Here is a 16,058-nt window from a genome sequence, read left to right as displayed (position 1 = left end):
TCCTTCTGAGAGAGCACAAGCTTCCTTTTCCTCATTTGGGCGACGGCTGGCAGACCAGGGCATTTGTTGTGATGCAACAAATGTTTGATTTTTTTTTTCTGTTTATAGCCAAAAAGCCTTTGACGGTTCTTGCTGTCAAAAAAAGTCACAAGGAAATTTCTAATGATATTTATTAATCACTTAAAATGTTAGCTTTTTTTTTTTTTTTTTTTAAGAGGGAATATTTGGAAATTAACAGTAAAATTGAATTAAAATATAAATATATGGTTCTGTTTATATTTTCTGAGTCTTTGGAAAATACAACTAGTTCTCCTGCAAGTTCCAAAATTATGCAGTAAAGGCCACAATGATCTATTTGGACTATGGTTTGAGTATTTTACCAATAATCATCATTTTGTCTTGAGTCCTGTTTGTCATATTTTGTAAGTCACTTTGGGGAAAAAAAGCATCTCTACTGCAAAATGAATCCAATGTACTGTTATGTGAATGCAACCATTTATATATTTTTTGTATAGAAATTAGGATTATTCAAGTGAAAATGAACAGAAAGGATATTTTCTGAAGAGAATTTAATGCCTGGCCTGCTGTATTTAAACCTCTGTGAGGCTGTGGCAGCGATTGCCTCTGGTGATGAACATTTCATCTGAGCAATAATGAAGCATTTTGTTTTCTTCTGTTCTCTGACTTGGTGCAAATCGAGTCATTTATTAGACCGGGGATACACAAATCCCTTCCTGGAGGGCCGATGTGTGTGTGTGTGTGTGTGTATGTGTGCAGCATTTGTTTCAACCGATTATTCTTTCTCCATTTTCTAAATGGCTCTATACACGTCTACACTGGACCACAGCATGCGTTTCTAAGGATGTAGCTCAACACTGTATCAAAAATGTCAGATCAAAATGATTGGTGATAGCTGAAGAATTCCCTGAGTCCCAAAACAAATCGGACCTCTCTGTTAGACTAGTCTCGACTATGCTAAAGCATTTTTTCTGATGCGATCCCAAATTAATGTCCGGACATTTACGCAACCCCAACACTCCACCTACACGCACACACACCTTGTGCCTAACAACACTGTTTATCTGTGACTGTATTGCTGATATACCATGACCTCTCATGCCTCATAGCTTTATTATAGTTGGGTTTTTGTGATGTTTGCCATATAGTAGCCTACATTCGCATAGAGGAAAAATTACAAAAATATGTCATCCCCGTATCATGCTTCTCTGTTTAAAACCCCTGGGTTAAACAGAGAACCATTTCTCATGTACAAAACTATTTTTGCAAAAATAAGATGACGGAACAAAATATTTAGGTAAATGGGTCTGTGTGGCACAGTGAGTGTCTTCACTTGGACTGAGTCTACATGAGTCTCAAAGGCAGAGCCTGGCCTGGGAAGGCATCTCAAAATGTCTGACTCTCAGTCTGCTGATCTTGCCCTGTCTTGTTTCTCCAGGGTGGTTCAGAGGATTTGTTCTGAAGAATCCCAGTGCCAAGGTGGGTGGTTCAGCACTTTCTTACATGCAGTGTGTACTGTCTCCCTCCCTCTCTCTCTCTCTCTCTCTCTCTCACACACACACACACACACACACATGCACACAGTCCATTTCAGATGTCTATTAACCTTTATAGTTTGCAGGTTAGGGTTTTGTTGACATGATTGAATTGGCAATGTAACTGTAGATGAAATGCTTATTTGTGTAATGGTTTAATAACAGATAAATCAACCTGCTTGTCTTTGTCTTGTCCCTGCAGGGAATCTTCCCATCGAGCTACATTCACCTGAAAAATGCACAAATCAAGAACAAGGGGTTTGTAATGACTAGCGTCTATTAATCAAGGATTGACAGTCTGATTATAGCTGTTAGTCAGGAGGACTGTAATTAATTCTGTCAAAGAAACCAGAGAAAAACATGTGATTGATGCTGTTATGAAAGAAAGAAAGATTGAGTGTCATTTATTACTTTGAGCGAATGACTACCTGTGAGGAAGTGTGAGAGTGGCAGACGGGTTACCTCTCAGCCCGCTGCAGCTGAACGCTGTGGGTTTCACTCAGAGACGGTGGCAGTAACGTTCGGCAGTTACAGGCTTCTCTCTGATCCCACAGGCAGTTTGAGACGGTCATCCCCACCGAGGACTCCATCGTCACGGAGATGACCTCCACCCTGAGGGACTGGGGCATGATGTGGAAGCAGCTCTACGTGGTACGGAGTGCTGTGCACACGCAACACGCAACACGCTAAGCCTGTGCCAAAAGAGGCGCTGCAAGGGTCGTCTCAGGGTCACGGGACCTGCGCCCTCTTTAGTGTCAGCGACCGGGACTGTCACAGTTTGGTCTGCTTCTGGTCTGCAAAGTGTCTGTCAGTCACGTATTTACAAACCTTTGCATTTTGCTGACACTCTTATTTGAGAGTGACTTGCTTTTCAATGCAGGAATTTCCTAACATGTCCTTGTCGCCCTGTCCCTGTCCCTGTGTTTCTGTCCCCCGTCCCCCTGTCCTCTCGTCCCTGTCCTCTCGTCCCTGTCCCCCGTCCCCCTGTCCTCTCGTCCCTGTCCTCTCGTCCCTGTCCCCCGTCCCCCTGTCCTCTCGTCCCTGTCCTCTCGTCCCTGTCCCCCGTCCCCCTGTCCCCCGTCCCTGTCCTCCCGTCCCCCGTCCCCCCGTCCCTGTCCTCTCGTCCCTGTCCCCCGTCCCCGTCCCACCGTCCCCATCCCCCCGGCTGCAGAGGAGCGAGGGGGACCTGTTCCACCGGCTCTGGCACGTGATGAACGAGGTGCTGGACCTGCGGCGCCAGGTGCTGGTGGGTCACCTGACCAACGACCGCATGAAGGAGGTCAAGCAGCACATCACCGCCCGCCTGGACTGGGGAAACGAGTGAGTGAGAGACCTGTCCCCGTGACCCGAAACACACCCCTCCCTCCCTCCCTCCCTCCCTCCCTCCCTCTGTGGGCTCACTGCATCGGCTCTGCATCCCAGCTGGACAGTGTGATGTGATAAGCAGACCCTTGTCCAGCAGAGCTGCTCTTTTGTACACATGGTATGCAGGCTGTGCTGTGACATTCTGCAGTGACTTTCCTGTGAATCATTTGTGGCTCTACTGTGACTCTCATCAACTCCTCTTTGACTCTCTTGTGACTCCTGTGTGACTGATTGGACTCTCCTTTGACTCTGCTGTGACTCTTGTGACATGGCTGTGACTCCTGATGACTCCTCTGTGACTCTGCTTTCTCTGCTGTGACTCCTCTGTAACTCCTCTGACTCTCCTGTGACTCCTCTGACTCTCCTGTGACTCTCTTGTGATGCATTGTGTCTTGTGCGGTCGGGCAGGCAGCTGGGCCTGGACCTGGTCCCCAGGAAGGACCTGAGCATGGTGGACCCAGACGACATCAGTGTCACGGAGCTCTACAAGCTGGTGGGTGTGCCCTTCGACTGCCGTCGGCTCTCGCGCCGAGCGGATCAGAACTCCCCGTTTCCACGGCAACCCCGGCAACCCCTGCGCGGCTTCACGCGGAGAGCGGTCTGAAATGCCACCGCTGTTGACACAATCGAGCAGCCGAACCCTCCTCTGTAAACACAGGGCTTCGGGTCAGAGGCATGGCGTGGGTCTAATACCCTGCGTGCTGAGAAATGATAGTGATTAAGAACAAGATAACACGGCGCAGGATACGTAATTACTGCTGCCTGCAATGGAGCAACAGATATTAAGCTGTTTTGCAAGGTGAGGACATTGCTGCTTAATTAATTCATTTAATGTTGAGGGAACATCATTAGTGGAGGTAAACAAGGACACCTGCGGAATGGTTTCCTGGTAACATGCATATGTTGGAGAGAGAGAGAGAGAGAGATATATGTATGTTGTGGCGGTCCCCTCTCTGCTGTGCAGTTGGAGGACTTCAGATGGAGTGTTAAAGACGTGTTTCCTTCGGAAACTCTACAGAGGGGAACAGTTCCTGTCACTAAATTCCATCATCGCTTGCACCTCTTCACTCCAGATCCAATTTGGAGCCACGAACTGTGGCAGAACTAACCCTCAATGCTCCCTCCCCAACACCACCACCACCACCTCCAACACCACCACCACCACCACACCCAGACGTTTAAAAAATGCTGCATCAGATTCCTGCAGGCTGGTGTCAGCCGTCCTGGGGAGGGTGTGTGTTCTGGTGTGTGCGTGTGTGTGTGTGTGTGTGTGTGTGCACGCGCGCTGGTGAATGCTTCAGTTGCTGCGGGAGCCATGTGTCGTGTAGGACAGGGAGAGCTGGTGCTGAAGATGGAGGTTTTTTTGTGGAGGAGGAGTTTTGCCTGAGTGGGTGGTGAAATGGAAGTTGAAATGAGTCTTAGGGGGGCTCTGATTCTCCTCCTGGGAGATTTCTGCGTCTCTGACCCTGCTGAACGTCGTGTGCTGTGCCTGCGTATCTGGGCCAATTACAGCTGGAGTCAGGCTGACTGAGGACCTGCCGGCCCTGAAATTAAACCTGAATATTTCAGTCCTTCCTCTGAAAATAATTTGCATCCCTTGTATTTAAAACCAAACTGTACCCAGAAATTAACACCGTAGTTGTGTTTGTCAGAAAAAGTTGTAAGTGGTTTTGTGTGTGTGTGTGTGTGTGTGTGTGTGTGTGTGTGTGAACAGATGGAACACCGCCATGGAAAGAAGGAGACCCCGTTGCCTGTCAGCACTCATCACCTGTTCCTGCAGATGAAGAGCCTGATGAGCTCGAACCTGGGGGAGGAGCTAGAGGTCTACTTCTTCATCTACGACAGCAGGGAGAACCGCCCACTCAGGTGCTCACTTCCCTGATGACTTATGAAAGAACCGCCCAATCAGTGATCATTCCCCTGATGACTTATGGAAGAACCGCCCAATCAGTGAACCTTACTTTCTATATTTTCCAAGAGGTCCATATATTTATAATATATTGAAGTATGCGCATATATTCTGGAATTTTAAAGAAATTTTTAATTTTCAAATGTAGCAGACTGGTTACATCTCAGCCCGCTGTAGCTGAAAAAAAGTTTTAATTATTTTTTAAGCTCCTTTTCTGAAGTAAAATAGCCTTTGCTCTGCATGCTTTTGAGCAGTTGGTGCATTTTGTATGTGCTGTGTACTTAGGGGGAGGAGGGGGGGGTGGTAGGCCCCTTCTCTCTGGTGTAGAGACAGGTAATATAGGCCACAGAGGAGGCTGGTGGTGAAGTAAATCTCCTGTGCATTTGAATTTAGTAAAAAATAAAAAAAGGCAGGGGAGAACTCATGCAGGAGCTCTGCACTGTGTCTGGTGCTGAATCTACTGACCCACTGCTGAAGGCTCTCTCTGGTCACCGTTTGTGTGTGCTGTTTGAGTCCAGCAGGTGCCTCTCCAGTTTATCCACATTAGGGTTTTGAGGAATATGCAGTTCCAAAAAAACTAGTTCTTGCGGTTGTGAAGGGTTTTTGAGGAGGAGTACATTCAGAAAAAATGCTGTGGTTATGAAATCAGTTACTTAGCAACACGCTTCGATTAATTTTAATTTGTATTATGCATTTGTTCCACAAGCTGTTGCCTGCCTCCCCTGTAAAAGCGTAAAAGATTTGTTTTAATTTGCCTATATAATGGTCTTACATTGGGTAAGGAATTAATATGGAAATGTCATTAGCAGTGGATGCAGTGTTTGTGTACACTTTGTCATGCTCCGCTGGAAAAATGCACTTGCACTTTAGGACTGACGGGCTCTGTGTTTCGGTCACAAAGACGTGCGCCTGTTTGTCAGAGTGACTGACAGTAACAGCGTTGGGATGAAAGAGGGGCTGTTGTAGCTGTCAGTTGTGCACTCAAACGGGTGAGCACATCGAGAGAGCGCTCTCAGCGATGAGCAGCTCGTAGTTGTCGAGCGCTTTTGAAAATGAAGGTGTTTATGTAATGTGTGACTCACGCAGTGGGACAGGAGCGCAGATGCGTTGCTGGGCGTTCGTCGGCGCCACATACCTCGCCATATTCATAAAACTCAGCCCTGGATCTCTGCAGAGCTGCTTTGGGACGCTGCTTCTTTGTGAGAAGTGCTGTTAAAATAAATCTGAATTGAATTGAACTGCACTGAACCGGTAAAAGAAATTGCAGGTGATTCATCTGATTTGGTGAACGGGTACAACTGGTCACAGCTGGCCCTTGCCGTTCCTATGGAGTGTTGCTAAGGTGAAACTAAAAGTGTAATATTGTGCCCGGTGCATGTGCTTATTCACACCTCCTATGGCAGCGGTGCAGTGACCTCACAGGAAGCTGCATCTCCGTTACCAGCGCACTTCCTGTCTCTTGGAGACACGCGTTCGGCTTGTTTTATTTTAGCTGCAGTTTGCCCGCCAAATCAGGTCCGGCTTTGCTCTCGGCCGCGCTCGCCTTCCTTCACTTCCTGTGGGCGGTCATTTGCGGCAGACTCATTTAGAATGTGTTGGTGGATTCCGTGGGGGTCTACTTCCTGTTTGTTCACACCTTTCAGCCCCTGATAATGGACTCCATTTTGTGCCAGTTTAAATAGACGGCCCCCGTGTGGCTCAGGTAATTAGCCCTCTTTCTTAGCGGATGAAGTGTCTAAACTGCAGCTGCTCGAACTCACATCTGAACGCTCTCCACGTTGGCATTTGGGCTACGGTGCTTAAGTACATAGCTGCACTTAATGATATGTTAATGATGCAATTTGTTGTGCATTTTGTTGCCAAAATTTAATCCCTGAAATTCTGGTAAACACTGTTTTGAATATCCATGAAGCATAATTTCTTTCCTACAACCCTGCATGTGCTGTACTTTCAGTACATACGCATAGGCCTGTATGTGCTATAACACTTCAGACATTATACCTGATACATCCTCACCCTGCTTCTGAGGCACTGAACACTGTTATTCTGCTGTTCTGTACGGATATTTGCCTGGATTCGACTGACAGGCACTGCATGCTGGACAGCAATCAGGTGGTTTGAGTGACAGGAAATGGGTGCAAGATCTGAGTGACTGTGATGAGGCGTTGGATTTGAATGACTGCAGTCTGGTACAGGATTTGAGTGACAGGGATCAGGTAGCAGGTTTGAGTGACAGGTAGCAGGTTTGAGTGACAGGGATCAGGTAGCAGGTTTGAGTGACAGGGATCAGGTAGCAGGTTTGAGTGACAGGGATCAGGTAGCAGGTTTGAGTGACAGGTAGCAGGTTTGAGTGACAGGGATCAGGTAGCAGGTTTGAGTGACAGGGATCAGGTAGCAGGTTTGAGTGACAGGGATCAGGTAGCAGGTTTGAGTGACAGGGATCAGGTTTGAGTGCTGCTCTGTGCTGTAATTGGCTGGGATGCGGTGCTGCTCTGTGCCGTAATTGGCTGGGATGCAGTGCTGCTCTGTGCCGTAATTGGCTGGGATGCAGTGCTGCTCTGTGCTGTAATTGGCTGGGATGCGCACTCTGTGCCGTAATTGGCTGGGATGCTGCATGTCTCCTGGCAGCAGTCACACAGCTGAGCTTGATCTCAATGCTGTCACTTTGTGCTGGCAGGGTACAGTCATAGTTTTCAACTGAGCTTTGATTTGTGGTCTTTGTTCTGCTTTTTCCCCTTCTCAGACTGTGTGTGCGTGTGTGTGTGCGTGTGCGTGTGCGTGTGCGCGTGTGCGCGTGTGTGTGCGCGTGTGTGCGCGCGTGCGTGCGCGCGTGCGTGCGCGCGTGCGTGCGTGCGTGCGTGCGTGTTTTTCTCCACTGAGGACCTGCTGCTGTCGCTTTGTCTCATGCTGTGATCTGCCTGTGCGATTGTGGCCAGGAGTGTGGGTTTTCGGTGACTGATCTCCCTCCCACCCTCCCTCCCCCGGCCAGGCGGTTACAGGGGACTGCTCCGTGCGCAGCAGGAGCTGCAGCCGGTCCTCCAGATTACCTTCATTTGGCTCATTTTTGAGCCAGTCCATCATGATAGCAGCATAAGAGAACAGAACATCCACACCATGCCCTCAGAGCTGTGCTAGTCCGGTCAGCCATTCACTCTGAGCAAATGCTGCTGGTCATACAGTATAGGACCACATCATCAAATAATAGATATACTTTGCTGGTAATATGATATTGTGGACAGTCATACTTACTGAAGGTGAGGTCCTCATTGATCTCTGTAAGTGTCCCCCCAGGGGGCTTGATGTGATTTTGGAAGTGCCCTGTCTGCCTCTTGTTATCCGTTTGCATAGATCCCGGTGACTGGCGGTGTTCTACGCTGCATTATGCTGCAGTCATCTTATCTTGTTAACTGTGTTTTTAAAAGTGTTTTTTCACCCAAATGTGAAGGGGGGGGGGGGGGGGTGGGCGGGGCAAAAAAGATGTGCAGTCTAATGCGGTACTTGAACACGGGCATGAGTGGGAGGAAGACTTTTCACGAGCATGATGAAGAAAGCAGCATGCGCCCGCCCATTTGACCAACAGGGGTCGCTGGTGAGCGACGAGGCAGTCATCCCGGCCAGCTCATTCCCTCCCTCGCTTTGCTACACTGTGGCCTACAGCGTGTCTCTGCACGCCTGCCGTGACAGGTACCAGACCGTGGGACCCATCCACGCGTTGGAACTGTGCCTTAGCAGGATGAGCCACACAGCGGCCCTCTACGCCTGTTTTAATAGGTGTCCAAGCAACTAGGGTGGTCAGATCAGTGTTATATTGTTTTTATGAAGTCAAGGTGTAATTGAATGTGTTGTGTTTTTATGTTTGTGTTTTGGTGAAAGTTATCGATGTGAAGAGATACTATGTGGGTCTCTCTGTATATGAGGTGGCCTCTCTGTAAACGAGTAGGTGTGCGTGTGCGTGTGCGTGTGTGTGCGTGTGTATATGTGTGTGTGTCCTCAGTCCATTGCTCTTCATATTTTTCTCTTGTCTGTGCAGTGAAAGGTTCTTTGTGCGACTCAATAAACAAGGAGTGCCCAAATCTCCAGAGAAAACCGAGAGGCAGTGCACCCTTTTTATAGTGAGTATTCAGCTGCTGGGGAGAATGCATGCGCTCTACTATCCTCATTCATTCAGGAAACTCTCTCTCTTTCTGCCTCTCTCTCTCTCTTTCTCTCTCTCACTCCCTCTCTCCCTTCCTCCCCCCTCTCTCTCTGCCCTAACAGGTGAAATGAGGAACAATTTCTGTTTCGTTTTAATTTTGATAATGTTTTTACTCATGATTTTGTTCAGATGTGTTACTGTCATTATGCATATATCCATGGCTGCTTGGTAGCCCCGTTTTTACAAAAACATTTGTTTTTCCACAGACATCACAGCCAGCATATTCTGTGCAGAAAGCAGTGATTATGGTTGAGTAACACACACACGTTTCTGTTTCTTTTTAGGACTTGGGGAGCAGTGATCTCCGAAAAGATGTATATATTGTAGTCCACATTATAAGAATAGGTAAGATCTGAAATGTTGCCATCACCTGGCTTTATGAATGTTAATTTCTGGTAAAATATGTTTTTCCTCTGATGTATTTATTTGATTATTTGGTTTTCTGTCCCTAATAATATTCTGTGTGTCAGGGTTTATTCAGACCAGTGAAAGGTTAGAGTGCAGCAGTTAGAATGTGTCGGTTGGAATCTGGCAGTTAGAGTGCAGTAGTTAGAATGTGGCAGTTAGAATCTGGCGGTTTGAGTGCAGTAGTTAGAATGTGGCAGTTAGAATGTGGCAGTTAGAATCTGGTGGTTCGAGTGCAGTAGTTAGAATCTGGCAGTTTGAGTGCAGTAGTTAGAATGTGGCAGTTGGAATCTGGCGGTTTGAGTGCAGTAGTTAGAATGTGGCAGTTAGAATGTGGCAGTTAGAATCTGGTGGTTCGAGTGCAGTAGTTAGAATCTGGCAGTTTGAGTGCAGTAGTTAGAATGTGGCAGTTGGAATCTGGCGGTTTGAGTGCAGTAGTTAGAATGTGGCAGTTAGAATCTGGTGGTTCGAGTGCAGTAGTTAGAATCTGGCAGTTAGAGTGCAGTAGTTAGAATGTGGCAGTTGGAATCTGGCGGTTATTGATCAGTAGTTAGAATGTGACAGTTAGAATCTGGCGGTTTGAGTGCAGTAGTTAGAATGTGACAGTTAGAATCTGGCAGTTAGAGTGCAGTAGTTAGAATGTGGCAGTTAGAATCTGGCGGTTAGAGTGCAGTAGTTAGAATGTGGCAGTTAGAATCTGGCAGTTAGAGTGCAGTAGTTAGAATGTGGCAGTTAGAATGTGGCAGTTAGAGTGCAGTAGTTAGAATGTGGCAGTTAGAGTGCAGTAGTTAGAATGTGGCAGTTAGAGTGCAGTAGTTAGAATGTGGCAGTTAGAGTGCAGTAGTTAGAATGTGGCAGTTAGAGTGCAGTAGTTAGAATGTGGCAGTTTGAGTGCAGTAGTTAGAATGTGGCAGTTAGAATCTGGCAGTTAGAGTGCAGTAGTTAGAATGTGGCAGTTAGAATCTGGCGGTTAGAGTTCAGTAGTTAGAATGTGGCAGTTAGAATCTGGCAGTTAGAGTGCAGTAGTTAGAATGTGGCAGTTAGAATCTGGCAGTTAGAGTGCAGTAGTTAGAATGTGGCAGTTAGAATCTGGCTGTTAGAGTGCAGTAGTTAGAATGTGGCAGTTAGAATCTGGCGGGTAGAGTGCGGCGGTTAGAATGTGGCGGTTTTTCAGGGCGCATGGGGGCGGGAGAGAAGAAGAACACGTGCAGCGTTCAGTACAGACGGCCCTTCGGCTGTGCAGTGCTCAGCATCGCCGACCTCCTCACCGCCGATTCCAAAGACGACCATCTGCTGAAGGTCTACTCGTGAGTCTGTGCAAGAGCCCTTCACAAACATTACACTGCTAAACACTGCACACGTTCTACAAGCCCACAGACAAAGACTGAGTAACTGCACAATTAGGCACTATAAAATACTGGTACAGAGACAGACTACAAGCTAGCACATTCATCATGGAGCTGACCTACATGGGAATAACATTCTGTGGCCCTGTCCAGTCTCTCTACACCAGTGCTGAGTTGCAGTCGTGTTAAGGATGTTTTTCACTGGCTCTGCAGTCACTGAACTCTCTACGGTTCAGTGTGTTTTTATCAATGAGTCAGTACCCATCCGTGTGACCTCTCTCACAGGCATGAACTAGATGTGCACAGTGCATTTCTGACGCTCTGCGCTGGTCACCGGATGCACTAGATGTGACTATTGACTTGACCCAGATGGGCTCTCAGATGTAAGGACAGGGTTGTCTAGGACACATGTGACCCCGCTTTCTCTCCCTGTGTCCTGACGCTGGCATCCATGATGCAAGAATTCAGGCTAAATACTCCCTAAATACCCCCCCTTCTCTTTTTACCCATCCTACAAATAAAGGAAATGTATTTAGGGTGTTAATTATGACATGTCCTGATGTGTCTGTGACCTTGGTGTTACTTTCTCTTCTGTTGCAGCTGTAACACAGAGAGCGAATGGTATCAGGTGCATGAGAACATCATTCGGAAGATCAACTCCAGATACAACCTCTCAGGCTCCAACACTGGTAGGAATGCAGGGTGCATTTTTTAAATAGTTTCTGTAAAAAAAAGAAATGTGTACAAAGAGCAATAAAAATATATTAAATATCAGATATTAATAAATCCAAAAGAAGATAAACTATAAGGAGTACAGTAAACAAAAAAAAAACATTTGAACACTGCCGACAGGACCGGAGAATGGTGTTTATTTCGTGATTTTCTGAAGGTAAATAAATAATGAGCCTACATTGGCCTCTGACATCATTCCTGTGATCTCAGTGAGAGCAAAGCGCTTATTTAGCCCTCTCAGGACGGAGAGGAGAGTCTGGCGCCACTTTATTAAAACACACAGAGCGTTAGGACTCTGACATGCACATGCGCGCAGGTGCACAAGCTTCAAATAGCTTAGAATACACACTTCATAGCTTAGAATAGTGTTTCTGTTGTACCGCTGGCTTGTTGAGGGTGTACACCAGCAGTTTTTTGACACTGTAGAGCGAGCAGGTCCTTAGCGTTGTTCATCAGCGAGCGTGTTTGTTCATGCTTGCTGACGTCATGCCCGCCTGTTGGCGAAGCCGGTTTCTGAAGCTTGCGATGAATAGCGGGATTAGCGACGTCGGCTTGCTGCTGAATGTGCGTGCTCTGGCACTACAGACATGCTGGGGTTAGTGTCACTGTGTCGCGGTCCTGCGTATTGGGCGGAAACTCTGTGTGACTGCTTTGGGTGCTGCAGCTCACGGGCACACTCTCACGGGCACGCTCTCACGGGCACACTTAATGAGCGCCTCTCCACACGCGGTTGGTGGGAGGGGGCGGTGGGCGTCTGTGTGTGGGCGTCGTCATGAGCTTCGCTGGAAGTCGGCCTGGCTCACCTGCTGTTGGTTCGCCAGGAGCCTGTGGGGGGGGGGGGGGTGGTTCATTCACTCCTCTGACAGGCCTATGACTCAGATGATGTAAAGGATGATGCTCTTGTTTGAACAGAGGGAAGAAAATGAAAGGCTATTCAGCTGGTGTGTGGTGTGACAGCAGAGCCGGTGGGCGAGTGGGAGGGTGGGGCAGTTTTGGGGGGTGTGGGTGTTGGGGGGGTGTGGGTGGGGGGGTGGGGGTGTTGAATGTGCGGTGAGGCTCGGCGCTGTGTGCTAATGTGCACCGCTGAAAGAGCCTGTTTGGGACACTGTGCCAGGGGATGCTGCTGTGTGCTTTTTCTGCCAGGGAACTGAGACTAAAAGAGCCCAATGACATCACAAGAACCCAATGAACCCTTCAGCACGGGTCACAGAAAAACATGAACTCTGCTGGAAAATGACCAGGACATTCCAATCGAACGGTCCTGCAGAAAAGATCTGTACGGGTGGAGAAATGAAGTGTTTGTGTGTGTGTGTGTGTGTGTGTGTGTGTGTGTGTGTGTCTGTGCGTGTGTGCGTGCGTGTGTGTTTCCGCAGGCCTTGCTGTCTCTCTGCAGCTCCTGCACGCGGACATAGACCAGATTCGGAGGGAGTACATGGTGCTGTTCACCCGCGGCGTGTCCATCACGAGGAAACTGGGCTTCTCTGATGTCATAATGCCAGGTGAGTGTGTGTGTGTGTGTGAACAGCACTGTCACTGCTCTATAATGGAGCCCCCAGTCTCAGTCAGGCCTGTGGATTTCAGTCTGTTTAAAAGGGGAGGTACTCTGTGTCAGGGCTCAGAGGTTCTGTGGTGAGGCTCCTGTAAGGAGGCTTTGCGCATGATGGTCACAGTGACTGCAGGATTATTTTCCACTCTTGCTTTTTGTGTTTCTTATATTTTTTAAGCTTTCAGTGCTTCTGCAGTGTACTGGATGTGCCTATTCCCTCCGGTTCGGAGCTGCAGGTTCTAAGCCGCATCCCCAGGCCCTGTGCCAAATTGGCTTTTTTTTTTTTTAACCCTCCAAGGTTTTACAGTCACGAGTATGTGATCAGAATGTTCTTAACTGAACATTCTATTGCTGATGTCACAGTCACTAGCTGGCAGTTGGATGCAGTGGAGTTCTAGAACGCCGGTTTAGAACTCTGAACGGCAGGCCTCTGTTCTGTGGTTAGGCCCCTCAGCCTCTGGGCTGGCTGAGACAGCAGACCTGTGCATTGTTGTGGCTTCATTGTGCTGCCGCTCAGTGCTCTATTTATAAAGCACAGCTGGCCCGTTTCCTGTGCGCAGGCCAGAGACCCTGTCAGCGTGCTAACCGCGTGCTAACCGCGTGCTAACATCCTGAGGCCCTCGTTTCCTCTGCCTGGACTCACGGCGAGGTGCAGGCTGTCAGAACGCACCGTCGTCCTCTCCGTGTTGACTTAGGCGTCGGACGGGAAATTCTTTGTGTGTGAGACGGCAGCGTTCTCAGGGCACCAGAGTTCCTGTGTGGGGCTCACAGCTATCCCGTGGTTGGCAAAGGGGTTCACTGTGAGTGCTGGCTGAGCTCCATTGCCTGTGTGTGTGTGTGTGAGTGTGTGTGTCTGTGTGTGTGTGTGTGTGTGTGTGTGTGTGTGTGTGGGATTGGCATAGACTGTCTGAAACACTGAGATCCCTCTCTCACCAATGTAAGAAGGGAAACTAAAACAACCGTCACATCCCAACTGAACAAAAAAAAATCCACCCATCTCTAAGGAACAATAAAGCCAACTATGATCTCTGCCTGTCAGCAGAACTGTAACTGCCACCTGTCAGCAGACCTATAAACTCCACCCTTCTCTCAGCGATAATGAACTCCAACCATTAGCCCAACTGTAACCTCCATCTGTCAACAGAACTATTACGGAACTTCTGCCCCTCAGCAGAACTCTAAATCCCGCCCCTTAACAGAATGCTGAACTGCACACATCAGCACAAGCATGAACTGCACACCTCAGCGGAAGTTTAAGCTCCACCCATCGGCACAATTATAAACCCCGCCCATCAGCGCGTGGCGGACGAGCGGGCTGAACTGGGCGAGAGGCTGTCCTCACGCGGGATGAGCCTCTCAGCAGGGTGCGGTCTGCAGACGGCCCCTGTAATTATTACCAAACACACGCGACGGCTCGGGCCCACTGATAATGCCAGCGTGTCACAGTCCCGCAGGGGCGTGGGCCGGATTTCGGCTGGGCTCATTAATAAAATCATTAATTATTCATTCCATTCAGCGTGCAGATGCATAATTAATTATTTACATGGTTGGACTGCTCTGTGTGACCAACCGTCAGGAGACGAGCAGTTTGGGTCAGAATTACTGTGCAAACGGTGAGCCATGTGTGTCTCTCTTTCTCCCTCTCTCCCTCTCTCTCTCTCTCTCTCCTACTCTCCCTCACTCCCTCCCCTTCCTCTCTCTCTCTCTCTCCAACAGGTGAAATGCGGAATGATCTGTACATCACCCTGGAAAGAGGAGAGTTTGAGAAGGGTGGGAAGACTGTGGCCAGAAACGTGGAGGTTGCCGTGTACGTGCTGGACGCTGACGGCCAGATCCTCAAGGTGAAAAATACTCGCATCACAACACAACTCATCTCAACATCCATCGCCTATGTAATTTGCACACAACAGAAATTTAGCATGCTTTAAATATTGAGGCTTTAAAATATACTGTATTTCACTGCTGTAAAGAATGTTGTCATTATATCATCGCCCACCTCTCCCCCCTCCTGCAGAACTATGTCTCAGCGGGTTCTGGGGAACCGGGGGGCGACCAGTTCCACTCCTTTGTGCTGTACCACAACAACAGCCCGAGGTGGGCGGAGCAAATCAAGCTGCCCATCCCCGTGGACACGTTCCGAGGGTCACATGTTCGCTTCGAGTTCCGCCACTGCTCCAGTAATCACCATCTCTCTCCCTCTCCCTCTCTCTCTATCCTTTCCTATGTCTCTCTCTCCATCTCCCTCTCTCTCTCTCTCTCTCACATTCTCTCTCCCATTCCAGGCCTTCCTGTCTATCTCTCTCTCTCTCTCTCTCTCTCTCTCTCTCTTCCCATCTCTCTCTCCCTCTCTCTCTGTTCCTGTGCTGTGCTATCACTCAGAAGTGCTCAGCAGGTGTTGCCTGTGTCCCACAGGGGGGTTGTCTCTCTGGTTATTGGTGGCAGTTGTACTGTAATGCTCTAACCCAGCAGGGACTGCATGCCTGTAATGGCTGTCTAATTTGGGCACACGCTGCTCTAAACGAGTGCTGATAAGACCCAAATATTAACATCCTGTCCTGCCTTGTCTGGCGTGGGCGGCGCTGAGGGAGGGGGAAAGAGATGAAGGGGGGGGGGGAGGGGGAGGATGATGAAGGGGGTGAGGGAAGAGGAGGAGGAGGATGAGGGGGAGGGTGATGAGGGGGTGGGCAGGAGGAGGAGGGTGATGAGGGGGAGGTGGGTGAGGGTGATGAGGGTGATGAGGGGGAGGTGGATGAGGGGGAGGTGGGTGAGGGTGATGAGGGTGATGAGGGGAGGGTGATGAGGGGGAGGTGGGTGAGGGTGATGAGGGGGAGGTGGGTGAGGGTGAGGGTGATGAGGGGGAGGTGGGTGAGGATGAGGGTGAGGAGGGTGAGGGTGAGGGTGATGAGGGGAGGGTGATGAGGGGGAGGTGGGTGAGGATGAGGGTGAGGAGGGTGAGGGTGATGAGGAGAGGGTGATGAGGGGGGCTCTCAGGGGTCTCTGATTTTGA

General features: G+C 48.9%; 1 protein-coding gene across 3 annotated transcripts in view; it reads left to right on the top strand.

Annotated features, from left to right (window-relative positions):
- The window catches only part of LOC118218728 (dedicator of cytokinesis protein 4-like), a 129,217-nt gene that overhangs the window by 26,880 nt on the left and 86,279 nt on the right, over positions 1–16,058 (top strand). For all 3 annotated transcript variants that reach the window (XM_035401366.1, XM_035401364.1, XM_035401365.1), the window contains exons 3-15: positions 1,457–1,497; positions 1,756–1,811; positions 2,108–2,204; positions 2,725–2,873; positions 3,327–3,411; positions 4,633–4,784; positions 8,858–8,939; positions 9,307–9,367; positions 10,602–10,734; positions 11,374–11,462; positions 12,879–13,004; positions 14,768–14,892; positions 15,066–15,228. In XM_035401366.1, coding sequence (XP_035257257.1) covers positions 1,457–1,497; positions 1,756–1,811; positions 2,108–2,204; positions 2,725–2,873; positions 3,327–3,411; positions 4,633–4,784; positions 8,858–8,939; positions 9,307–9,367; positions 10,602–10,734; positions 11,374–11,462; positions 12,879–13,004; positions 14,768–14,892; positions 15,066–15,228 — 1,359 coding nt within the window. The remainder of the gene's footprint in view (positions 1–1,456; positions 1,498–1,755; positions 1,812–2,107; positions 2,205–2,724; positions 2,874–3,326; positions 3,412–4,632; positions 4,785–8,857; positions 8,940–9,306; positions 9,368–10,601; positions 10,735–11,373; positions 11,463–12,878; positions 13,005–14,767; positions 14,893–15,065; positions 15,229–16,058) is intronic.

The sequence above is a fragment of the Anguilla anguilla genome, chromosome 19 (assembly GCF_013347855.1).
Source record: "Anguilla anguilla isolate fAngAng1 chromosome 19, fAngAng1.pri, whole genome shotgun sequence".
Lineage (NCBI taxonomy): Eukaryota > Metazoa > Chordata > Actinopteri > Anguilliformes > Anguillidae > Anguilla > Anguilla anguilla.
The sequence above is the reverse complement of the archived record's forward strand: the minus strand, read 5'-3'. Positions and strand labels throughout refer to the sequence as shown.